Genomic DNA, 27989 nt, shown 5'->3' with positions numbered 1-27989 from the left:
ATGGCACTGTTGTAGCCGGCGTCCCAAAATATTTACATGCCAGATGCGCTAAAGATTCATATGTCCTTCATGCTTCAACCACCATTCCAGACGACATCCTTCCATGCTGATGATGCTCGTTTAAAAAAAAATGCATTAATTAAATTTGTGACTGAACTCCTTAGGGGAAAATTGTATGTCTCCGTCTCTGTGTTTTACTTGCATTCTGCCATAGATTTCATGTTATAGCAGTCTCGGATGATGACCCAGCATGTTGTTCGTTTTAAGAACGCTTTCACTGCAGATTTGGTAAAACGCAAAGAAGGTACCAATGTGAGATTTCTAAAGATAGCTACAGCGGTTGACCCAAAATTTAAGAATCTGAAGTGCCTTCCAAAAATCTGATCGGGACTGGGTGTGGAGCATGCTTTCATAAGTCTTAAAAGAGCAACACTCCGATACGGAAACTATAGAATCTGAACCATCTAAAAAGAAAATCAACCTTCTGCTGGTGGCATCTGACTCGGTTGATGAAAATGAACATCCGTTGGTATGCACTGCTTTGGATCATTATCGAGCAGAATCTGTCATCCGCATGGGCGCACGTCCTCTGGAATGGTAGTTGAAGCATGAAGGGACATATGAATCTTTAGCGCATCTGGCATGTAAATATCTTGCAATGCCAGCTACAACAGTGCCATGCGAACGCCTGTTCTCAGTTTCAGGTGACATTGTAAACAAGAAGCGGGCAGCATTGTCTCCTGCAAATGTAAACAAACTTGTTTCTCTGAGCTATTGACTGAACAAGAAATAGGACTGAGTAGAGTTGTAGGCTCTAAAGTTTTACATTGTTTTATTTTTGAATGCAGTTATTTTTTGTTCATAATTCTACATTTGTAAGTTCAACTTTCATGATAAAAGAGATTGCACTACAGTACTTGTATTAAGTGAATTGAAAATACTATTTATTTTATCTTTACAGTGCATCTTTTATTATATTTATAATAAAAAATAAATATAAAGTGAGCACTGTACACTTCGTATTCTGTGTTGTAATTGAAAACAATATATTTGAAAATGTGGAAAACATCCAAAAATATTTATATAAATAGTATTCCGTTATTGTTTAACAGCATGATTAATCGTGATAATTTTTTTAATGCTTGACAGCCCTAATCAAAACAGTTTTCTTTGCTTAGAATCAGTCAAGTGACATATTTTTGTAAATTTAAATAAAATATAGCTTATTTTATTGCATTTGATTTTAAAATTGACAATGTTTACTTGACTATCTGCATTTTATATTTTAACCCTAGTGGAACAAGTTGCCCGGGGAAGATGTGGAATCATCATCACTTGAAGCAGATTGGAGGCTGAGGCTAGACAGTCATCTGTCAGGCCTAATCTCACAGCATCTTTCTTGATAACGTTTCTCTCTGCCCAGGCATCCAAAACTCTCATCTGGGCTATTGTCATTTCCCATTTTAATTACTGTAACCTCTTCCTTTCCAGCTTCCCTAACATCTACATCTCTCCCCATAGATCTGTGCAAAATACAACTGCTAATATTTTCCTTGTTTGTTGCTCTGACCACATCACACCTATATTTGAATTCTTCCATAGGTTCCAGTTGTTTCTCCAAGTCAAGTTCAAGCTTCTTGTTTTCACCTTGAAGGTTCTTCTTAACTCTCCTCTGTCCAGTCTTGTCACTTGCCATATTGCCTCGTCATCTCTCCTCTACCAGTGATATCCTATCAGTATTGTATGATTGTTATCTTCTCCCACAAACATCACCTGTATCTTTTTCCATGCTGCCCTTGTGTGTGGAACACCCTCCAGCAGCTGATCACGAAGACCAATAGCTTCTCCTCTTATGACCCAACTCTGCCAAGATGTGTATAAGAAACCAGCTAATTCATTATGGCTAGACAGGCAGATGGGATTAGCTGATTCTTTATTCATAATAATAAGTGCAAAACATATAAAAATTGTATGTATTGATCTTTCCTCCTACTCTTCATGTGTCACTTGTCAACTTAGACTGTAAGGTCTTCATATCTGCAATGTGTTTGTATAGTGCCTAGCACAGCAGTGCTTCATTGGGTGTACTATGTGCTATCATAATACAAATAAATTATAGTAATATTTAAACATACTAGGTAAATAGAGAGGTTTGCAGAATGTGAAAGCAACTTTGGGGTCTGTTTGACAAAGTGGGGGAAGGGAGCAGATTTCAGAGTCGAAGGTCCTCCAGTGAAAATGCATCCTCCACCCTCCAGGTGTACAAATCTATGAATACTTAACTCAGCCTTGTGAGCTAATCTTGTGGTTTAACACAAAGAGAGGAGGCCTGTCAGATAGATGGAACCCAGAGCAAGGAGAGATTTGCTGTTGAAAATAAACTAGAATTTGCACCAAGAAACTAATTAGAAGTTTATGAAACATGGGCCCATGTGTCATCTCCTGTAATGATGTTTTGTCATGAAAACTTGTCACATTTTCTATGATGTAGTCAATGGGCAGGACTGAAGAAGCAATCTTATTGCTAACTTCGGTTCTATCCCATGTGACTACAGTTCAGTGACATTCAGCATCCCTATTGTTTATTCACTTGAATAACACATAGTCAGGCTTAGCTCAGTATTTGAGATGTTTGTCTGCAATAGTGTATTTATAACTATTAATATTCCTTTAAACCTTCCTACTAATCCATTCCCATTAGTATAACACAATGAGAATCTGCACTGCCTAACCGTGCTTTTCCCACAAACTGATTAATAATTCTCCACTCTATTGTATGCGTTTAATCCTATGAAAATAAATGGCTGGGTTCCATCACTGTAACCAAGAAGAGAACTTGTGGTTTATTATTATGGTAAAATGTCTGCCAGTGAAACCCACTCTCCTACCAAAATATACATCTTTCTTTATATAATCAGTAACCGCATATTCTCACTGTGGTCCTAGCTATCCCTTTAAATTAAATGGTCCTTACTTATCCCAGTAAATGGATTATATAGCAAGCAGAAGCACTTAGCATGCATTTCTGTCTCACCCATCTTTCCTACTCTTTGGCAGCGCTCACAGGTACAGCAATAATTAACCACATACTGAACAATACCTGGCTAATATAAATTGGGCAGTGTCCTGCTAGTAGCTTTTCCTACTACTGGATGTCCTGTAAATTAGGATGTTTATTTGCCAGCGACAGCAATTGCTTCCTGCATTCAAAGAGAATCCACAATCTGGTGGTAAATCTCACTCCCTTCTACTGCACCTCACTAGTTGCAGTGCTGCCTGCAAAGTATTCCATTTTTTGTAGACACTTTCTCTCTGAATGCTCTTCTGTCATCTTCTAGTTTTCCTGCTTTTCTTTATATTTTAGTAGGATTGGATCCTGGAGTTGCATTTTGATCATCTACTTTTTCAACAGAATTGTTTCATTTTAGGTTGTTATGGCTCTAATAAACATTCATTTCACTAGTAGATAAAGTATAAAGCTGTCTGTGATTTCCTTGTTTTGTCCATTCAAAAACTATTTTCTGTATGGTCATGGTTAGAACCCTCTACAAATCCAGTTGTCTACATATTATCCCTCCTTCGCTATGACTGTATGGTCCATCCATTGACTTTAGTGGGATTTGGATCAGGCCCAGATGATAGCTCTCCCAGTTGGAAGATAGAGATGACATTCAGAGTTTTTTTGGAGTTAAATTTTTTAGCTCATTAGACTCTTGGTCCATCAACTTCCACTTCCATCGTATTTATTTTTGTTAAAACTCCTATTTTCATTAAAAATAGTGGTTGGCTAGCTTGATTAGCACATTAGGGCGCTTCACTATCAAAATCTAAATAAATACCTACTTTAGTAGGACAGGGTAACTCTGCTTTCATCCCACACTCTGTAGCTTCCATCTAAAACTAAATAATAATGTAGCTACAAGTATCTCTATTTTGGCTTTCTCTAATCTTTGCATTCCATGTGCTGTCCCTCCTGAACTAGGTTTTCAAAAATAGAAAGTCCATGTCTCATAAACCAGGGTTACTTTTAAAAAACGTAAGTAAGAAGTTAGAACTATAAACTGGATGGATAGAAAATGTAGTGCTGTCCTGAGAACTCCTAAATGGAAAAGGATACTGTACCACTAGAAATCTGCAACTATACCTCTTAATATGTTGCTCAGCTCATTTCCATCTGATTATTTTGGGAGAAAACAATGTAAACTGTAGAAAGTCCTGGTCTGTCAACACGTGACTACCCACGTGAGTTTGCAAGTTATGGATTTTCATTTTTTAAAATTCAAATGTTTATTCCTTTTCCATTCTTCGAGTGATGTCCCTGTAGGTGCTCCACTTTAGATGTCAGTGTGTCCCTGCGCCCATAGCCAGAGATTTAAAGTAGCAGTGCCCAACCCCCCTTCAGTTCCTTCTCTACCGCCTTTGGCTCGAGTAGGAATACTTAGCAGTGCCTCGCAGCTTAGGAATAGCTTAGTTTTCCCTTAGTTTTAGTTTTCAGTTAGAATAGTTAGCCTTCTTATTTTATCCCTGCCTTTTTCTTCTTCCAAAAAAACCCAAAATGTTATTTTAATTTTTCCTCATAGGGCTGTAGGTTTCCATTTCTACAGCAGCAATGCAGTTATCGTACCTCCCCTCCCCCTTTGTTTTTTACGGGGAGAGTATGCTCCCTGAGGGGCATGCCTGGCTCCCCAGGGTTCAAACGCTGCACTACCTGCAGGCATAGGTGCCGATTCCGTGGGTGCTCTGGGGCTGGAGCACGGAAAATTATTGGTGGGTGCTCAGCACCCACCGGCAGCTCCCCGCCCCAACTGCTCCAGCTTGCCTCCACCTCTGCCTCCTCCGTGAGCGTGCCGCCGCGTCCTGCTTATCCCCCCTCCCTCCCAGCGCTTGTGCTGCAAAACAGCTGATCCCGGGGCAGGGAGGGAGGGGGAGGAGGAGGAACGCGGCACGCTGGGGGAAGAGGCGGGGGCGGGGCGGGGATTTGGGGAAGGGATCCAATAGGGGCAAGGAGGGGGCGGAGTTAGGGCGGGGACTTTGGGAATGGGGTTGGAATGGAGGTGGGGTCGGGGTGGGGAAAGGGTGGAGTCGGGGCGGGGAAAGGGGCGGGGCGCGGGCACCCACCGGCACCGGAGAAAGTTGGCGCCTATGCCTGCAAGCTTTCTATACCTCTTTCAGACAAGACACTCTCAGTGTGTCTGGTGTCTCGGCGAGTCACATATACCGCAGAAGTGTTTGCACTGTCACAATCTGAAAGCTTGCACCAGAAAGGCAAGAGATCTCCAACTGAAACTTCTCCTCATGGAGAAATCTCTGCCCAGCGTCTGAGAAATCACATTCCTCCACGGCCCAGGCTCCTGATCAACCCGCTAAGAAGGTAGCAAAAAAAGGGGTACCATGTTCCTGACTTTGGAGTTGGCCAAGAAAAGGTGCTCCACTCATGAGCAAATGTTCCCGGTACCGACTGCACCGGTCATGTCAATGGCTGAAACAGCGGGCCCCTCCGGCACCGTTGGGACCAAGAAACCGAAAGCAACCAAGCTTGGTCACAGGCACCAAGGGGAAAATGAAACCCCATTGAACACGAACAAGCGATCAGTACTGAGCACTTCAATAACTCGGATGCTAATGCTGCCACCTAGTGCAGCCATCGTGCACTGCAGTCACACACCAGTGCCGATAAGCAGTTTCCAACATGCAGTACCGTTTCCTACCACACCAATGGTACCGATACCGGGCATGTCACAGCAATTCCTCCACCACAAAGACCTCTCCGTTTAGTTGGTACTGGATCCCCCATCCTCGGCACCGACGGTACCTCGGTACCCACAGCACTTTGTCAACCCAGTTCTCCACCTCTGTCCGCTCCACAATTCTCCAGTGAGAATGAAGGAGATGAGGATGTGGGGCGCTCTCCACCACATTCCTCCCCTGTGGCTCCTTGTACCATGCAAGCCCCTCCGTGCATGGGCTACCTGACAAACCTTCCGAACAAACCCTGGTACAGGCAACCCTGGCTGCCCACTATGCCCTTCCAACCATAATGGCATTTTTGGAACCCGTGGTCTACATAGCTACAACAACAGGACATACCTGTCGGCCTTCCCACAGCTGACACACGTCAAGCACCTTTATTGACGCTACAAGGCCTACCTGGCACCTCTGAACAGGGATCTCAAGAGGAGGAGGAGGAGGAATTCTCTGATCAGGACAATTCCCCTGAAGTCCATTTCTCCTCATCCTCACCAAACAACACTATTATGCCCCCACCTCCCACCAGAGGTGATGATTTTAAACAATTTCAAGACCTCTACAAGAGAGTTGCCACTTCACTGGACATCTCCCTGGAAGAGGTTCAGGAATCGTGACACAAGCTAGTTGACATACTGCACCCATCGACCTCATCAAAAATCGCCCATCCCGTGAATGATGCAATTACGGATCCTGTGAAGTTGCTATGGCAAATGCCTGCAATGATTCCACCTACCTGTAAGAGATCTGATTAAAAAAATACTACATGCCTGCAAAGGGCTCTGAATTCCTTTTTTCCCATCCAACACCTAATTCATTGGTGATCGACGCCGTATATTCTGCTGCAACCTTACACTTGAGAATTGCCAACTACGAGGCCTTATTGGCAAAGTATGACCACAATAACTATGCACGTCTCTCTGAATTTACTGCCTTTATTCCAGATGACAAACAAGAACAATATAAATTGCTCATCACAGAAGGTCAACCCATAACCAGAACAGCATTACAAGCTGCCCTTGATTCAGCTGCGAAATCCATAGCAACTACAATTGTTATGAGACAAGCCTCCTGGCTCCACCTATCTGGATTCCCAAAGCCGTTACAGTTGACCGTGGAGGACTTACTGTTCGAGGGATCCAAACTTTTCATTGACAAAACAGATGAGTCGTCGCACACTCTTAAGGACTTGAGGGCGACATTACGATCTCTGGGCATCCACACACCTAAGATCAAAAGACGACAGGGCAGTTATCAAGCCCATCAATGAGTCCAACCCCCTCCATTTGCACAATGGAATAGATACTACAACCATCAGGGTTGGAAGTAGAAAACCTTGAGGAGACAGCAATCTGCTCCCTCAAATACTACTTCTCAACCATCGACTTCCAGACAACAAATTTGAGGCCTTGGTCGAGAACCCCATCTCTTTCAATACTGGAACCATCTACAACTTTCAAGACCTTCGGCAATTGCCTGACCCCATTTTACCCGATCTGGCAGAGTATTACAACAGATAGATGGGTATTAGAAATTATCAAAATTGGTTACTCCATCCCCCTTACCTCCAACTCCCCTACCCAGACCCCTTCCCCATCCCTCTTCAGGGACCCCTCTCACGAGTGTCTACTACAGGAGGAGGTAATCCACCTCATGTCTCCAGAAGCAGTAAACCCATACCATCCGAGTACAGAGGGGGAAGGGGTTCTATTCCCACTATTTTCTCACACACACAAACCCCCCCCTCCCCCCCAGGAAGTTGGAGGCCTATCCTCGACCTACGGTGACTCAACAAATTTGTGAAAACGCAGCGATTCAAAATGGTCACACTAAGCACCATAATCCCAGCGTTAGAAAGAGGGGACTGGTTCTCAGCCCTTGACCTTCAGGACGCATATTTTCCTATATCCATCCAATCCCTCACACTGCAAATTCCTGCGATTTGCAATAGGACAGGACCATTTCCAATACAAAGTGGTACCCTTTGGCCTTTTCACTCCGCCTCGGGTATTTTCAAAGGTACTAGCCATAGTAGCTGCCTATCTACAGAGAGGGAATCATGATTTTTCCCTACCTGAACCACTGTCTGTTGAAAGCACCAACAAGAGAGGCAGCCATAAAGTCCACCGAATGCACAATAACTCTGTTTACCAGGTTAGGCCTTCAGATAAACATGCAAAAATCCACACTGCCTCTGTGTGGCAGCTATGTGCCTTTGGCAATGGTTCATCAAGTACAATGTCCATATTACAGCTTCATACCTATCTGGCTGCTTGAATACCATGGCAGACACCCTAAGCAGAAAGTTTTATCAGAACCACAAGTGGGAGCTGAACACATCAGTAATCCTAGACATTTTCTAATGATAGATCTTTTTGCAACTGCACAAAACACCAAATGCCCCCAGTTCTGCACCAGAGCCAGACTCGTTACACACTCTCTGGGCGATGCCTTCCTCATCAAGTAGAATGCTTCTCTACTATATGCCTTCCCTCCCACCCCCCTCCTAGCCTGGGTGCTTCACAAGATCAAACGAGAGAGATCCAGAGTGATCCTAGTAGCCCCCACATGGTCATGACAAACATGGTACCCTTACCTTCTCCACATGGCGGTCTGCCCACCATGCACACTGCCGCTTCTACCTTGGCTGCTATTGCAGGAGGCAGGTCGCGTCATACATCCGAATCCCCAAAGATTCCATCTCAAAGCTTGGTTACTGCATGTCATTTCAGAGTCTGAGAGCCATGTTCCATAGACATACAAAACATCTTCTTAAACAGTTGTAGGACAACTACCCGACTCTCATACCTACATAAGTGGAGACGATTCGACTCATGGTGCTGACACAAACAGACTGCACCTCTCTCAGCCCCTTTATCTCTCATTCTAGACTACTTGTTGGAACTCACAGACAAGCATCTCCATGAGTTCCATATGTGTGCATCTATCAGCCATCACAGCATTCCATCGTAAAGTAGATGGATTCTCTACTTTTACATATCCTCTCACTAAATGCTTTCTTAAGAGCCTCTCCAATTCCTACCCGGCAGTTCAGAATCCCACCCCACCATGGGACCTCAACTTAGTCCTCCACGCCCTCACCGGCCCTCCCTTTGAGCCCATGGATACAAGCTCCTTGATACATCTTTTGATGAAGTTGCCTCATCCTTTTCACCTCAACCAACCAATTCACTTACTGACATTTTTTCCTAAACCACATGTGGACAAACAACAGTCCAGATTACACTCCTTGGATGTCCGCGGGACAGTAATAGAACAAAATCTTTTCACAAGTCTCCGAAACTGTTCATTTCAATCACCGAATGATCAAAAGGTAACTCCATTTCCAAACAACGTATATCCAAATGGATATCAGACTACATAAAACTCTGTTATCTCCTGCATGAATGACAACCGCCTACGGGGATCTGCACACATTCTACCAGAGACCTATCAGCCTGCATAGCGTTTCTTAATAATGTTCCCATCACGGAAATCTGTAGGGCTGCAACCTGGGCCTCTCCACGCGCATTTACCCAGCATTAAGCTTTGCAACAACATGCATCTTCGGCTACTCTGTTTGGACATATTGTACTTTCATCTTCTACGACTTCAACTCCGAAGCTCCCTCTTTCCACTGGAGGGCACTGCTCTGAAGTCACTAAAGTGGAGCACCCACAGGGACATCACTCGAAGAAGAAGAGAACGTTACTCACCTCATGCAGTAACGGAGGTTCTTTGAGATGTGTCCCCCTGTGGGTGTTCCACTACATTCCCTCTTCCCGTCTGCTTGGGAGTTTTATTACTTTACTCTGCAGTAGAGAAGGAACAGAGTGGTGGTTGGTCACACAGCGCCAGTTAACTGCCTGAAGCGACACAAGATAGGGACCACACGACCCAACCGCGCACTGCTATCTTAAATCTCTGGCTATGGGCGCAGGGGCGCACCAACACCTAAAGTGGAGCACCCACAGGGAAACACATCTCGAAGAACCTCCATTACTGCACGAGGTGAGTAACATTCTCATCCTTATTAACATGTTTTCTTATTGTCTCATATTGGCCGGCCAGCCAACCAGCTGTTCTCAGGGTCTCTGGGCATCTACTTAACAGCCACACCCATAAATCATCTTGAGCAATTGTTAATTATCCCAGAGGGACAAACTTGCTCTTTTTTCCATTGTTGTCATAATGAGAACCTCACATCCAGGATTTAGTTTCACAGCTGGTTAATTATGAACCTCTAGATTCCAAGTATTGGTAACTACACTTATACTGAAGATATAGTCCTTAAAAAGGCCTGAAATAAATCTTCATCGGCTAGTTCCTGATAAGTAATGATACCAAAGGAATCACCAGTGCATCTTACTCCAAGTGATTGTTTCCAAATGTTTATTAATACTCCTTGGCAAATCTGATTACAAAGTCTGATGAGTAGATAACAGGAACCAAATATGCCTGACAAAAACCATCTTGTATTTCTCTGCCATTTTTCTCATTCCTTTCTTTCTTCCACCTCTCTTTGACTACAGGGTTTGGTCCTAAATCTACCACATCCTTCAGCTTAACTCTCATATCATAGTACATCAGGCTAGAAGAAGGTCTGTGCTGGAAGCATGCAAAATCTTAAATAATTTATTGAATGTTTGCCAAGATAAATGTTTTCACAACTAAACCAGTAGTGACACCTATAGTTAATATTTCTGTTCTAGCCCCTGTTTTCCATCACTCACTTGTTTCCAAAACTTTTGCCCATGGACTGATATTTTCTAGCCTTGGCCTATATCCAAAGTTACTTAAGTCTGAGGGGGAAAATAGGTCAGCTACTTTCATGTGAATGGGAAATTTGAAAACATAGAAACAAACTCTATAATTGTAAAAAGATTTCTAACACTAGCCTCAGTGAGATGTGCCTTGACTATTTTGACAAACATTGATTTTAATTTGGCTGAATAATGACATTTTATACAGAGTGCATTGAATAAGGCAAGGCTTCTTCACACCCCTGTATCATTCACAGCACAAGTGCATTTTTAAAAGGAGGTGAAGGGGTGTTTCCTCATTCAGGGCACACATTACATAGTGTGAATCCCCCCACGCGTCGCCTTTGCTCTACTGACTAATTAGACAACAGACACACACTTCACAGACCAGGCTCCCCAGGCTGATAATGTAATAACCAAAATTCTGAAATGAAATGCTTAATGCAATCCATTATACATACAGAAAAAGCTAATTACACTGGTCTACAATTTTTGAGAAGTCGTCTGCTTCAGAGATAAAATGTGCTATTTATTATGTATTTTGATGTGCTGAATTCAAATATGACAATTAAAACAACTGATTGGCTACTGTTTCTAAGATATTTAAGCTTTTACATTTTATGTCTATGTATATTGTGTAGATAGTAGAGTTTTAATCATAAATTGTAAACCTAGGTCTTTTCATGTCTTTATGGTTGCTTTACATGATAATATTTCACCTGTCCTGTTTATGTAACACTTTAAAAATCAGCAAAAGGGTTATATAAATAAAATTTATTATGAAACAAAAAGGCAAAAAACTATTATGTACATAGTTTAGTCCTATTCAGTGTCTACTCGGCGCTTCTTGGCTTGTCTCTTGTATTCATTAAATGGAACATCTCTTGTCACTGTCCAGCAATAGTCTGCAAGCATTGATGGGCTCCATTTGCCCTGATAGCGTTTCTCCATTGTTGCAATGTCCTGGTGAAATTGCTCGCCATCCTCGTCACTCACTGCTCCGCAGTTCGGTGGAAAAAAATCTAGATGAGAGTGCAAAAAATGTATCTTTAGTGACATGTTGCAACCAAGGCTTCTGTATGCCTTGAGGAGGTTTTCCACCAACAACCTGTAGTTGTCTGCCTTGTTGTTTCCGAGAAAATTTATTGCCACTAACTGGAAGGCTTTCCATGCCGTCTTTTCCTTGCCACGCAGTGCATGGTCAAATGCATCATCTCGAAGAAGTTCACGAATCTGAAGACCAACAAAGACACCTTCCTTTAGCTTAGCTTCACTTAACCTTGGAAATTTTCCACGGAGGTACTTGAAAGCTGCTTGTGTTTTGTCAATGGCCTTGACAAAGTTCTTCATCAGACCCAGCTTGATGTGTAAGGGTGGTAACAAAATCTTCCTTGATTCAACAAGTGGTGGATGCTGAACACTTTTCCTCCCAGGCTCCAATGACTGTCGGAGTGGCCAATCTTTCTTGATGTAGTGGGAATCTCTTGCACGACTATCCCATTCGCAGAGAAAACAGCAGTACTTTGTGTATCCAGTCTGCAGACCAAGCAAGAGAGCAACAACCTTCAAATCGCCACAAAGCTGCCACTGATGTTGGTCATAGTTTATGCACCTCAAAAATTGTTTCATGTTGTCATAGGTTTCCTTCATATGGACTGCATGACCAACTGGAATTGATGGCAAAACATTGCCATTATGCAGTAAAACAGCTTTAAGACTCGTCTTCGATGAATCAATGAACAGTCTCCACTCATCTGGATCGTGAACGATGTTGAGGGCTGCCATCACACCATCGATGTTGTTGCAGGCTACAAGATCACCTTCCATGAAGAAGAATGGGACAAGATCCTTTTGACGGTCACGGAACATGGAAACCCTAACATCACCTGCCAGGAGATTCCACTGCTGTAGTCTGGAGCCCAACAGCTCTGCCTTACTCTTGGGTAGTTCCAAATCCCTGACAAGGTCATTCAGTTCACCTTGTGTTATGAGGTGTGGTTCAGAGGAGGAGGATGGGAGAAAATGTGGGTCCTGTGACATTGATGGTTCAGGACCAGAAGTTTCATCCTCTTCCTCGTCTGACTCAAGTGAGAATGATTCTGGTGCATCAGGAACCGGCAGTCCTTCTCCGTGGGGTACTGGGCGTATAGCTGATGGAATGTTTGGATAATGCACAGTCCACTTTTTCTTCTTTGACACACCTTTCCCAACTGGAGGCACCATGCAGAAGTAACAATTGCTGGTATGATCTGTTGGCTCTCTCCAAATCATTGGCACTGCAAAAGGCATAGATTTCCTTTTCCTGTTCAACCACTGACGAAGATTTGTTGCACAAGTGTTGCAGCATATGTGTGGGGCCCACCTCTTGTCCTGATCTCCAATTTTGCAGCCAAAATAAAGGTGATAGGCTTTCTTAACCATAGTGGTTATACTGCGCTTTTGTGATGCAAAAGTCACTTCACCACAAACATAGCAGAAGTTATCTGCACTGTTCACACAAGTACGAGGCATCTCTGCTCACTTTGGCTAAACAGAAATGTGTCCCTTTGCAAAATCAAACACTGACAAATAAGAGAGCACGACACTGTATGATTTCTAGAGCTGATATAGGGCAATTTGTTCAGCAGAGTGATGTAAGCTTCGTTATGATTGCATCATCCATGACTTCTAGGAATAACATGATGCAATTCATATCATGTATGACGCAATACCAGCTTCAGAGTGCATCATTCATTGTTTTGCCTAAAAAGCAAGTACTGTCCAAACCCAGTCATAGATTTATTCATAGATCCAGTCAAAGTTGTATTTTAGTCATTTCTGGTTTAAATTGAGATCCCTTCCCTTTATAACTCACTTATCCTCCGCCATTCCCAAGTCAAGGGTCGTATATACTGACCCAATAGCATATCTTGAAAACTAGAGCCAATCAACAATTTTAAGCGTCACTTTCGTTCTCAGTGACCCAGAATTAGTAAAGTTTGACTACATTTATTTCAGAAGCATTTTGGCTGTAGAGCAGTGTTATATATTCAGTAAAGTTACTGCCCAGAAAACGCGAGCCAATCCCAAACAGATAATTTTTACATTTTAGGAATTGGGGAGGGGGTTTTATTTTTATTTCCAAAGGAAACTTTACTACTTTTGGTATAAAACATTTGCTCTATCCTGAAATAATCCTACTTCTTCCTACATTGATTATTATAGCTGTATAGAATAGTCCAAACATATTTCAAGACTCTCTGGTTTGTAGGAGGGCTTAGCAATATAGTACTTCCACTCTCCTGGTTTTTGGTTCCTATAAATTCAGTGGCAAATGTTTGCCTTTCAGATTATGTAAGAGTATGAAGCACAAAACTTGACTATACCCATAAGAGAATGAGGCAAGTACACTGATTTTTAATTTTTTTTGTAAAGAAAAATCTCAAAGGTTGAACCCCCATTTTGAGTACACTAATTCTTTCATACAAAGTTACCGTATATACTCGATCATAAGCCGGTTCGTTTATAAGCCGACCCCCCCCAAGATGGATAAGTAAAAATGGAAAATTTTTCTGACCCATTCATAAGCCCACCCTATAATTCAGGGGACGGCAAACTTTGGGTCCCGGGCCATCAGGATAAGCCACTGGTGGGCCGAGATGGTTTGTTTACCTCGAGCGTCCGCAGGCACGGAGGTAAACCTAAGTAAACAAAGTGTCCGGCGTGCTGGGACAGCAACTGGTGGGGTAATTCTGACCTCCACACTCTCTCCATCCCATCCCTTCCCACCTTATCTGTGGAGGGCCAGGGGAGGATGTCTCTGGCCTGGCTGGAGCTGCTCCAGCAGGCTGGGCATCGTAGCCGCAGCCTGCTCTGGCGGGCCAGACCGGGCGGTGCAGCTGCAGCATGTTCCAGCGGGCTGGGCCGGGAGTGTGCTCTGGGGGGTGGAGCCAGGCGGCACGGCCACAGCCTGCTCTGGGGGGCGGGGCCGGGCGGCATGGCCGCAGCCTGCTCTGGGGGCGGGGCCGACCGGCACAGCTGCAGCCTGCCAGCCCTGGAGCTGCAGCTGCTTTGGAGGGTGGGGGGAGAGCAGCGTGGCCAGAAGCAGAGGGACTCTGGCCCCGCCTCTTCCCTTCTGTCTCTGCTGGCTGTGCTGCCTCTCCTTGCTCCCTCTGTTGGGGGGAGGGGCTGTGTCCCACCTCTCCCTCTCTCTACCCGTTCATAAGCCAACCCCGTTCTCTGGTGCTTCCCTTTTTTACTAAAAAAATTCGGCTTATGAACGAGTATATACGGTATTTAGCTGGGTAAACAGTTCCATTCACAGTCTCTAGGACAAATGTAACAAAACAGAAATATCTTAAGTTATTATTTATTTTGTTTATTGTAGTGCCCATGATATGCTGGACACTTTCCAGATATGCAAGACGAGAGGGTCCCTGCCCCAAGGAACTGATAATCTACGATAGACAGAGAGGTCAGGAAAGGTCAATAACAAAAGGGAAATATTGTACAAATCAGCATGATCCACTGTAGGGAACACAATCTAAAAGCAGAGAGAGTAATGGCCTTGCACATGTTTTGAGGGAAATTGAAGAATATATGAGGCCACATGAAAAGATATGGAGGAGATTATTCAAGAAGATGACTCATGGGTAGGAAAGGGTGACATTGGTGGCAGCGTGGAAGGGGAAGAGTATCAGGTGAAGCAAAACAAGTAAATATAAGTAGGAAGGAGCAGATTCATAGAGAATCGTGAAAGTGGTGGCTATTATTTAAATCTCATGCAATGGCAGATGGAAACACAGTGGAGAGAATCAAGAGGGGAATGATAATCAAAGCAACAGACCAGGAACATAAGAACGGCCAGACTGGGTCAGAAAGATGACTAGTAACTCTAAGTTAATAATTTTTTTTTTCAGTGAAAAAAACTTGATGAATGTATTAGGCTCAGAGTATTTTTAATATTTTTTTTCCAAATCTGGCTTTTCTGAAGTGTCTGGGATGCACTTGATGTGCATTCATCTTAGGTACCCAACACATGTGACCTTAAAAAAAATATTAGACGAATTAAAAATGACATAATTTTAAAATAGTATTATTTTAAATACTTTATTCATTATCTGTAATGTAGTCATGGCTTTTCCAGTGTGCAGTAGATCCATTGCTAAAATTGTGGATTGATTGTGAATTGTTATTTAAACATAGTACAGAACGTTTCCTCAGGTCAAATGATAATATTCAAGGGCCTGATCCTGTTTTTCATTTTTTATTTGATCAGGTTTCACTAATGCAAAAAGTCCAGTTTGCTTCACTGGTACTTATGTGATTAAAAATCCCTAATGCGAATATTTTCTAGGATCAAGCATGAAATTTGTTTGCCTCATGCCCCTCAAGTGTGCATTCCTTGAGACCAGAGGTAAAATTAGATTGTGGGCAGACGTTGATGAGCTCTTCATAATGATTAAAATGTGCCCTTTGACGAGGGTAAAAACTGGGATTTGGACACATTTTGATGCGATCCCTATACCTGTCAAGATGTGCCCACTTCAGACTGGAGGAAGGCACATTTTGATGGGTTCCCTATACTAGTCAAAATGTACCTTCTGTAGACCTCATTGTATATTACCCTGCCCCTCATGCCATACAGTGAATGTTCAGATAAAGATAAACCACAGTGTAGGCAAAAGAACTTGAGATCTGAATGATAGGACATTCCTGCAGGTCAACTCCTGTCTACAACAGATTCAATCTTGCATATTATTGCAGGAACTCAGCGCTGCTTCAGTGTACTTGGGAAAGTGAAACACTCACTGAAACGAAGGACAAAGTTTGGATAAAGGCAGGAGCCTCACGGAGACTTCAGTTGCCAAGTGCACCTGTGCACACACCCTGCATTTACTCACTTCAGAGTATGTGATGTTCAGAGACGTTTACATATGCTCAATAACAAAACGGGTATGTTTGGATGTATAGCAGATTTTCACGTGACACCTCCTCACCTACTCCCTCTTACTTGTTGCTGGACCAGGAGAAACAGAGTTGCACTAGTTTAGTTTAATGTGTGGTTTTAAGTCAGGTTAGTTAAACCAGCTTGAAAGATTGTATGGACATTCTTGATTTAAAATGAAATAAGAAACTCAGAATATCATAGAACATATTCCAGTTTTTATTTAATTTGGAAATATGCCCATACTGATCAACCCCAGCTTCAGAAATTGTTTCTTGCAGACAAAATTTTCCATAAAAATATACCTTAAATGGGTAAATAGAATTTAATCTAGCCTTTTATGTAAAATAAATTTAGCTAAATTATTCTGTAAATCAGAATGTTTATATAGCAGGATTAGATGATACACAATTTTGAAATAAAGAGGGAGTCATGTCATTCAAAGTTAATGTGATCCATATTGGGTGAGCTATTAACTATTCAGAACTGTGAAATAATTGACTATATACTTAAAACTCCCAAAAGATTAAAATATAATTTTATTAAAATGCTTAAAAGAAAAAATGCCTATGCTGCCTCTAGGGTATGAAGATTTGGTATTAGGGCTCTGATCCAGTAAAGAACATAAGTACAAGTTTAACTTTGTGATGAGCAGTCCCAAGTAGGTGCAAAGCAGGGAAACTTAAACAATGGGTCCACTCACATCCTTGAAACTAAGCACATACATATAGGATTGCAGGACTGAGACTTAAAGAAGTTTCTAAGAGTTTACATTATGTACCCTTGTGAAATATACTAGTGCATTAAAATTTGCATTCAAAGTATCCGTATATGACATTTTGTGGAATTACAGAATGTCATTAGATAAATAAGAAATGAAATATATGACGTATGTCCAGCTTAATTTAGAAAGCAAAATGTTAAGCCATCATTTCAGAAACCTATCAGTAAGGGACATTGTGATCCTCTAAGGAAGAAGAAATTAACTTCCCTTTGCCTAAAATAAGATGTTGTTTCTGATGTTTTAGAAAGCTGTTGCCGTCACATTCTTTGCTGTGATTGCCACTGCTGATACTGCTAACACTACTCATATCACTGTTTCCCTACATTTGTTAAATGTAAAATATCTTTTGTTCTCACACTGAGTTTTTTGTGAATTCAGAAACAGATTCTGCAAGGAATTCCTTCATTATAATTGAGTTCAGCTACAAAAATGGTAAAATTCTATAATGGTGGCATATTTGTACATCAGTGAAATTTGCCATCTAGGAAGTGATGAGGTTTTGCACTGGATTGAATTAGGGCTTGGTCCCTCCAGGTAGACTGAAGCATCCATGCAGAGCCCTAAGAATTCCATGTTTCTCTGTACAACAGTCCATAGGCATGAATTGCAATGTAGGATCAGGGCTTTAGTGAATATTCATAAAACTCTCATCCCTTTTAATGTGAAAAGGGAAAAGAGGTGATTTCAGAAAACTCCAGCTGTTGCAGCCTTTCTGTTGTGTTCACCATTTTCCTCAATATTTTTTTTATCATCTCACTGACAACTGGTGTTCAATCATGTGTAGTTTTTCATTACTCATATTCAACTTGTGTATGCACCATTCTTAACTTGCTTAGGCCTTGATCCTTCAATTTAAAGTGCACAGGTTTGGGCTATAGAGTAACTCCTCCAGAAATGTAGAGACACCACACTTCCCATGCAGTCTGGTGTATCTGTGAGGTACTTCCTGCTTGGGAGAAGGAACAAAGGAACCTAGGTCAGGGCAGTCACAGGTTACATTGAGAGGGTAGTGAGAAGTTTTGTTACCTTATTTCAGTACATAGTTTCCATTCTTAATAAAGGGTTTATCTTGAAACCTGTGTGCTTGCGATAAGATACTACAGGTTTGACTGCTGCAGCCACACAGAGCCCCACTGACTTGATTGTGCTTCTCCTGCTTCAGTGAAGCAGGCCACACATGTGTTATCCATTGCAGGATTGGAGTCTTGATCACTATGACCAGTTTCCTAGCATTGTAAAAATATTAATTGTAAAGTCCTTTATTAAGCTTTCTGGAACAAGAAGTGGAATATTGGGAGGGAGCTGTCCAGATAGCATTGTGACATGAGATCTTTCTCTTGTCTTAAAATTCAAGGATAAGAACTCAAAATTAAGCAGTCTGCAATGCCATAATTTTTATGCATCAACACTAGCTCCAATTGGCTTTTTAATTGGGCTTCAAAAATATCAGCCAGGTATATAAAATCAGCTAAAAGTGACTGAATATTTTTTGATCTAGTATATTACACATTTATGTCTCCATAGTTTAGGATAGGGGTTCCCAAACTGGGGGTCGGGACCCTTCAGGAGGTTGCGAGGTTATTACATGGGGGGTCGCAAGCTGTCAGCCTCCACCCCAAACCCCACTTTGCATCCAGCATTTATAATGGTGTTAAATATATAAAAACGTGTTTTTAATTTATAAGGGGGGTCACACTCAGAGGCTTGCTATGTGAAAGAGGTTACCAGCAGGGCTGACAAGAGGGGGAGGGGGAAGCCAGTACAAATTACCGGGGTCCGGAAGGGGGCCTGGGGCCCGGCTTCCCCCCCCCATCGCCTTACCGGGGCCCAGCAGTCCGGAAGGGGGCCCGGCTTCCCCGGCTTCCCCCCCCCCCTCGTCGGCCCTCTTTAGTCGGTCTGCCCTTGCGGGGGGCCCCAAAATTTTTTTTCACCGGGGCCCGAACCCGCTCTCAGCGGCCCTGGTCACCAGTACAAAAGTTTGAGAACCACTGGTTTAGGACATCAGACTGTTATTCTCACCTGTTTTGCCGTACTCTGTAACTTGCCAAGATTTTGTAGCAAATAGTAAGATTAACCATAAATATAATTATTTTAAGACTTTTTCTTCCAAGGTTTTAGCAACTCTGTTAACATTTATAGACATGCTTTTATTGAGACACTGATGAAATGGTATATCTTGCATATATATCGAGAGCCTTTCTTAGTATTAGTTATTTTAAGTTTCAAAATCAAGAGCATATAATATTCTGTAAATTAGGAAAGAATGTTAATGTCTGGATTATAACATCTTACATATTTCCCTTAAAAATTTAACACAGCTGATGTTAGTGTCAACATTTTCTCATTTACATAAAAATGTATATAAAAGATGATATATTGACAAAATATGTATAAATAATACTAAATATCTGTCTACAGCTTCAGAGGGTGAAACTGTACTTTTATTTTAATGTGCAAAAAAATGGTTTGTTTGTTTTAAATCTAACCAAATCTCCTTGTAGTATGCTTTTCTGTCTTCTGGGTGACACTATCTCTTGAGTTTGTATTTACTATTTATCTTTCTCTTCTCTTTAGCTTCTGAATCGCAAAGACAAGACCACCTTTGAGAAGTTAGACTACTTAATGTCTAAGGAAGATAATTATAAGAGGACACGAGAGTACATCAGAAGCTTAAAGATGGTCCCTACTATTCCCTATTTAGGTAGGTGTGAAAACAGACTTGTGGTATCTGTGGAAATATATTCAGTTTTGAATAAGAAGTCTTTGCTGTTTCTGACTGACAAATAACCAACTGGAACTGGTGTACTTGAAGCAAACCACATATTGAACATGTGGTTCACTTAGTTTGTTGTTCAGGAAAATTAAAGGTAGTGAAGGATTTTAAGGTGTAATAATGTCTAAGATCACTGTGAACTTGGAGAGCTTTCATCTTCACATTAAATCGGAAAACATAATTACATCAATGTTTAATGTGGATCATAGCTCTTTTTAATTTACAAGAGGATTGGATTCTCTGTGAGCTGAGGGGTGAAAACATTATTTTACTGGACCAACTTTTGTTAGTGAAAGAGACAAGCTTTCAAGTTATTCAGAGCTCTTCAGGTCTGTAAGATACTCAGAGCATTACAGCTAAATATAAGATGGAACAGATTGTTTAGCATAAGTAGTTAACACACATTCTAAGGGACATTCAAGGTAAAGTAGCCCGTTAACACCCCTGCATTTAAAAACCGGGGAGGTTAGGGGGTGTAGCAGAGCTCCTTCTCCGCCTCAGTGGGTTCTGTGCTTCCTCTTAGCTGTGGGCTGGGGGATTTCGCTCTCCCTGGGAATCTATCCACACTCCCTGGGTTTACAGCCCCCACCTTGTCTGGCAGGGGTTCCTCCCAGCCTCCCTGACAGGGGAGGGGGAGCAGAGCCTCTTAGTCTCTGGTAGCTCCTCCAGGCGTAGTGAAAAAAGTTTTTCCTAATATCCAACCTAAATCTCCCCCACTGCAACTTGAGACCATTACTCCTTGTTCTGTCATCTGCTACCACTGAGAACAGTCTAGATCCATCCTCTTTGGAACCCCCTTTCAGGTAGTTAAAAGCAGCTATCAAATCCCCCCTCATTCTTTTCTTCCACAGACTAAATAATCCCAGTTCCCTCAGCCTCTCCTCATAAATCATGTGCCTCCTAATCATTTTTGTTGCCTTCCGCTGGACTCTTTCCAGTTTTTCCACATCCTTCTTGTAGTGTGGAGCCCAAAACTGGACACAGGACTCCAGATGATACCTCACCAATGCCAAATAGAGGGGTACGATCACGTCCCTCAATCTGCTGGCAATGCTCCTACTTATACAGCGCAAAATGCCGTTAGCCTTCTTGGCAACAAGGGCACATTGTCAACTCATATCCAGCTTCTCGTCCACTGTAACCCCTAGGTCCTTTTCTGCAAAACTACTGCTTAGCCCGTCGGTCCCCAGTCTGTAGCAGTGCATGAGATTCTTCCGTCCTAAGTGCAGGACTCTGCACTTGTCCTTGTTGAACCTCATCAGATTTCTTTTGACCCAATCTTCTAATTTGTCTAGGTCCCTCTGTATCTTGTCCCTACCCTCCAGCGTATCTACCACTAATCCCAGTTTAGTGTCATCTGCAAACTTGCTGAGAGTGCAGTACACGCCATCCTCCAGATCATTAATGAAGATATTGAACAAAACCAGCCCCTGGATTGACCCTTGGGGCACTCCGCTTGATACCGGCTGCCAACTAGACATGGAACCATTGATCACTACCCGTTGAGCCCGACGATCTAGCCAGCTTTCTATCATAGAATCATAGACTTTAAGGTCAGAAGGGACCATTATGATCGTCTAGTCTGACCTCCTGCACAACGCAGGCCACAGAATCTCACCCACCCACTCCTGTAATAAACCCCGTAACCTATGTCTGAGTTATTGAAGTCCTCAAATCATGGTTTAAAGACTTCAAGGTGCAGAGAATCCTCCAGCAAGTGATCCGTGCCCCACACTGCAGAGGAAGGTGAAAACCCTCCAGGGCCTCTGCCAATCTTCCCTGGAAGAAAATTCCTTCCCGATCAGCTAAACCCCGAACATGTGGGCAAGACTCACCAGCCAGACACCCAGGAAAGAATTCTCCGTAGTAACTCAGATCCCAGCCCATCTAACATCCCATCACAGGCCATAGGGCATATTTACCGCTAATAATCAAAGACCAATTAATTGCCAAAATTAGGCTATCCCATCATACCATCCCCTCCATAAACTTATCAAGCTCAGTCTTGAAGCCAGATATGTCTTTTGCCCCCACTGCTCCCCTTGGAAGGCTGTTCCAGAACTTCACTCCTCTGATGGTTAGAAACCTTCGTCTAATTTTAAGCCTAAACTTCCTGATGGCCAGTTTATATCCATTTGTTCTTGTATCCACACTGGTACTGAGCTTAAATAATTCCTCTCCCTCCCTGGTATTTATCCCTCTGATATATTTATAGAGAGCAATCATATCTCCCCTTAGCCTTCTTTTGGTTAGGCTAAACAAGCCAAGCTCTTTGAGTCTCCTTTCATAAGACAGGTTTTCCATTCCTCGGATCATCCTAGTAGCCCTTTTCTGTACCTGTTCCAGTTTGAATTCATCCTTCTTAAACATGGGAGACCAGAACTGCACACAGTATTCCAGATGAGGTCTCACCAGGGCCTTTTATAACGGTACTAACACCTTCTTATCTCTACTGGAAATACCTCGCCTAATGCATCCGAAGACCGCATTCGCTTTTTTCACAGCCATATCACATTGGCGGCTCATAGTCATCCTGTGATCAACCAATACTCCGAGGTCCTTCTCCTCCTCTGTTTTGCTACAGCTAAGCTGTGTGACAACTCCCTGACATCATAACTTGTCTGCCTTGCCAGCAAATTCTTCAGGACTCTGCCAGTCCGAACCTTGCCTTGAAAGTAACAAACAGTAAACCACAGCTTTACAGTGCAGCTCATTAATTGAACTGTGGTTTGACAAACACTCATATTTCAATCATAGAACTGATACAGTTTATCGTAAAAATCAAATAAGTTTATTTAACAAAATACATGGGATTAAGTGACACCAAATATAAGGAATAAAGACAGAAATGGTTACAAGCAAACAAATGTGAAAATGTGCTTCCAAGACTAAAAATTAACAAGCAAATTGCAATCTTTGCTTAAACATATTTCTCACCTAGATTTAGTTTTCAGAGACTTCAGCCCCCTTGAAATCAAGAGCTCTGGCCGCTTGATCCCCCATGTTGTGGGTCCCAAAATAGCTTTCTGTTTCTGCTCATATTTCCCAAATTTCATTGACCCTGTTATAAGAGTCAGGAAGGCTTCCTGCTGTTCTTTCCTTCCTGTTGACTTCCCATCCCCTGATTTGTATGTAAATAGGCTTCCATTGTTTTGATTCAGTAATGCTTAATTTATATTTCAGACAGGTAGATAGTTGCCTTCCTTCCTGACTGAGAGAGAACGTGATTCTTCCTGTGTTTGGTCTCAGACTTTAAAGCATAATATCACTGTGTATCCATAATTCCTCACACAGTGCTAATGCAGACATTTTACAATGATATTAATCACCAATGTGTTGCAGGCTTTCATAAAAAAGTTTGCTTGATACAGTTTGATAATACAGTAATATTGTATATAATCAGTTGATTCAATTGCTTATCATTAGAGGTTCAGAACCCCTGTTTTTATAGCCCAGTAAACCTTTGAAATGTACTCTTTGAAAAGTAAGCCCAGACCAAGTTTCTCTCTCCTGTGGGGGTGTAGACGCACTGCTGTCTGCGCAGAGTTCATTGACCCTGGTCAAGAGGCAGGAAGACTTCCTTGTGGTGCATTCTCCATCCCCATTGAGATTATATTCATCTTTCCCCGCTTGATCTCCTGATGGCTTTGTTTACCTTGCATGTAAATGTGCTTTTCTTTGTCTTTGGTCACACCTTGCCTAATTTACATCAGAGACTCATTCAAGCAGATGGAACCACATTCCTTTGTCTGGAACAGCCGTGGCTTAGGCCCTGCTTGCCAAATACATTATTAAAAACATAATTCTAGCACTTATTTATAACACCTGATATACACCCCATACATACACCACACAGTGATTTTTTGGGGACCAGGGTGTTACCAGTTTGTGTATGATGGATTACATGGCATGTTTTAGATACAGTTTATGACAACAATGTGTTAGGTGTAGTGAGTATGTCTGGCCTGATACAAGCTGCTATCACAGAGTAGTGAACACTAATGGGCCTGTGATTCACAGACATCCAGCATGGAAATGTTCAGGTTAAAGTATGGCAAAGTTGTAAGCTGCTGAAAACAGTGCATTATAAAGGAATATAAGGACAGTTAACAACAGATGACATTGCCAGATCTACTTATTATAAGAAGACTTTGCATTTCTATAGTGTCTTTCATCCAAAGACCTCAAATTGCATGACAAACATTAATGAAATTAGCCTCATAACTCCCTATGAAGTAAGTGTGATTGCCTCATTTTATGATGAAGAAACTGAGGCACAAAAATGTGAAATTATTTACCAAAGGTCAGACAGAAAGTAGTGGCAGAATTAAAAGTAGAACTCAGCCTGATTCCCAGTCTTGTGCTTTTGCCACTTCCCCATCCTTTATATACTGTACGTTGACATGATTTCAGTTCCAATTAAACTTCAGAATAGTGCTTTTGACCTTCTAACCACAGGAGTTTAGGGGTGTAACAAACTATTATTCTAGATGAGACTTAAGTTAGTTAGGTCTTTGAAGACATGGATAGTTGTTAGTGGGAATGTTTTATTGAAATTGTTTTATTTAAAGAAGAAAGTTTACATAATTGCTATACAAGCAAATTTGTAGGAATGCATTTCTGTAATACATTTATCTCATTTCTCCTGCCAGTTTTCTTCTTAGCTCTTTATATCTTCATCCTTCCCTCTTGATATCGGAGTGAAAAACAGCCTTAACTTTGAATTTCAGGCTTCTGGTTGTTTGTGTCATAATCTTAATGGTAAAATGTTATTTAACCAGATTGGTGGCTATTAATTTATCTTTTTATAGGGCTGTAAAGCGATTAAAAAATTAATCATAATTTTAAAAGTTAATAGTGATTAATCGCGCAATTAAGCGCGCTGTTAAACAACAATAGAATACCATTTATTTTAAATATTTTTGGATGGTTACTACATTTTCAAATATATTAATTTCAATTATAACACAGAATACAAAGTGTACAGTGCTCACTTTATATTTATTTTTATTACAAATATTTGCACTGTAAAAAAACAAAAAAAAATATTTTTCAGTTCACCTCATACACTTATTGTAGTGCAGTCCCTTTATCATGAAAGTTGAACTTACAAATGTATAATTATGTAAAAAAAAACCCTGCATTCAAAAATAAAAGAATGTAAAATTTTAGAGCCTACAAGTCCACTCAGTCTTACTTCTTGGTCAGCCAATCACTCAGACAAACAAGGTTAGTTACAATTTGCAGGAGATAATGCTGCCTGCTTCTTGTTTACAATGTCACCTGAAACTGAGAACAGGCGTTCGCATGGCACTGTTGTAGCTGGTGTTGCAAGATATTTACGTGCCAGATGCGCTAAAGATTCATATGTCCCTTCATGCTTCAAGCACCATTCCAGAAGACATGCTTCCATGCTGATGATGGGTTTTGCTTGATAACGATCCAAAGCAGCGTGGACTGACGCATGTTCATTTTCATCTTCTGAGTCAGATGCCACCTACAGAAGGTTGATTTTCTTTTTTGGTGGTTTGCGTTGTGTAGTTTCCACATCGGAGTGTTGCTCTTTTAAGACGTCTAAAAGCACGCTGCACACCTTGTCCCTCTCTGATTTTGGAAGGCACTTAAGATTCTTAAACCTAGGGTCGAGTGCTGTAGCTATTTTTCAAAATCTCACATCGGTACCTTCTTTGCGTTTTGTCAAATCTGTTGTGAAAGTGTTCTTAAAGTGAACATGTTCTGGGTCATTATCCAAGACTGCTATAACATGAAATATATGCAGAATGTGGGTAAAACAAAGCAGGAGACATGCAGTTCTCCCCCCAAGGAGTACAGTCACAAATTTAATTGACGCATTATTTTTTTAACGAGCATTATCAGCATGTAAGCATGTCCTCTGGAATGGTGGCCGAAGCACGAAGGGGCATACGAATGTTTAGCATATCTGGCATGTAAATACCTTGCAATGCTGGCTACAAAAGTGCCATGCAAATGCCTGTTCTCACTTTCAGGTGACATTGTAAATAAGAAGCAGGCAGCAGTATCTCCCAACAATGTAAACAAACTTGTTTGTCTTACCGATTGGCAGAATAAGAAGTAGGACTGAGTGGACGTAGGCTCAAAAGTTTTACACTGTTTTGTTTTTGAGTGTAGTTATGTAACCAAAAAAAATCTGCATTTGTAAGTTACGCTTTCACGATAAAGAGATTGCACTTCAGTACTTGTATGAGGTGAATTGAAAAATACTATTTCTTTTGTTTATCATTTTTACAGTGCATATATTGGTAATAAAAAATAATAATATAAAGTGAGCAATGTGCACTTTGTATTCTGTGTTGTAATTGAAATCAATATTGAAAATGTAGAAAAACATCCAAAAATATTTAATAAATTTCAGTTGGTATTCTCTTGTTATAAGTGCGATTAATCATGATTAATTTTTTAATCGCAATTAATTTTTTTGAGTTAATCGCGTGAGTTAACTGCGATTAATTGACAGCCCTACTTTTTTATGATTTTTGTAAGCCATCTTTAGCAAGTTCTAAAATTTGTGGTATTTCATTTGTCCTGAAGAGGCTGGAATGATTGTCATAAACATATCTTTAATCTCATGAAAATATGTATTTAAGAATTGCTAATAGTTATTACTCATCTACGTAAGGATGAATTTTGTATTGTTTTTCTTTCAGTCTCTGTACTGGTTTGGTGACAGTTTATAAACATTAGCTGTGCATTATGTCCACTTGCTAAATCTTTATGAAATTTAATTTGGAAAACATTAGTGCATGGGCACTGCAAAACCTCATTTCTGAATTAAGTGACTCTGTTACTGTCAATATGTTTCTTCCATATTACTCCAGCACTCTAAGGTGCATTCTAGATCAATGCCCCATGAAAATATTCATTTGAAAGTAAAGCTATAAAAAAACAAGTATCACTATAACTTGCAGGTTTTGAAAACTCATAAAACACCATAAAGCTTTAAAACAAGCAGAATGATTTAAAAAAAAAACTGTAAAAATGTGTATGTATAGGCACACTCTCACTCTCTCACTGAAAAAGTACACCTGCCTTTGGAATAAGTTTGTTTGCTCCAAGCTCTAGTGTAAAAATTCTCACAGCAAAATTAGAATATATACTCGTTTATTAGCCTGTTCATTTATAAGCCGACCCCCCAAGATGGTTAGGTAAAAATAGCAAAAACTGTATGACCCTTTCATAAGCCGACCCTATATTTCAGGGGTTGGCAAACTTTGGCTCCTGGCCCGTTAGGGTAAGCCGCTAGTGGGCCTGGATGTTTTGTTTACCTGGAGCATTCACAGGCACGGAGCCCCTCAGCTCCCAGTGTCTGCGGTTTGCCGTTCCCAGCCAATGGCAGCTGAGGGAAGTGGCTTCCCGCAGCTCCCATTGGCTGGGAACGGCGAACCGCAGCCACTGGGAGCTGAGGGGCTCCGTGTCTGCAGACGCTCCAAGAAGTCCATTGGTAGAAATGCATGAAGAGATCAAATTACACAGTAGCGGACTGGCACCAGTGCTATAGTACTATCATTCATTGCATTTTTCTGATTGGCTTGTAAGGTGTAGCATTTTGTGAAATGCATGGGTCAAATGTCATGCAGATCTGCAACACTGCTCTTTTAGTATTCCTTTCAAGCCAATCTAGTCCACTAAACAAAGCCTTTGCAACTTTAAACGGCTGCAGTATTGACATCAATAAATGGGTCGGCAAAGTTTGGCTCCAGGCCTGTCAGGGTAAGCCACTGGTGGGACGTTTTGTTTACTTGGAGCTTCTGCAGGCATAGAGCCCCTCAGCTCCCTGTGGCTGCGGTTCGCCGTTCCCAGCCAATGGGAGCTGCGGGAAGTGGCGCGCCATGCCTGCAGACGCTCCAGGTAAACAAAACGACAATGTATTAGATATTCAATTCAGTGATTCCATAGAGTTTTTAAAATCATCAAATTTTGGTGTAGACCCTTTTATAAGCCGACCTTCGCTCTTTGATG

At 41.6% G+C, this 27989-nt stretch overlaps 1 protein-coding gene across 1 annotated transcript in view; it reads left to right on the top strand.

The window, feature by feature from the left end:
- Positions 1-27989, top strand: part of RALGPS1 (Ral GEF with PH domain and SH3 binding motif 1) — a 381204-nt gene that overhangs the window by 130170 nt on the left and 223045 nt on the right. The window contains exon 11 of the mRNA XM_065418741.1: positions 19793-19919. Coding sequence (XP_065274813.1) covers positions 19793-19919 — 127 coding nt within the window. The remainder of the gene's footprint in view (positions 1-19792; positions 19920-27989) is intronic.

The sequence above is a fragment of the Emys orbicularis genome, chromosome 18, assembly GCF_028017835.1.
Source record: "Emys orbicularis isolate rEmyOrb1 chromosome 18, rEmyOrb1.hap1, whole genome shotgun sequence".
Taxonomy (NCBI): Eukaryota; Metazoa; Chordata; order Testudines; family Emydidae; genus Emys; species Emys orbicularis.
The sequence above is the reverse complement of the archived record's forward strand: the minus strand, read 5'-3'. Positions and strand labels throughout refer to the sequence as shown.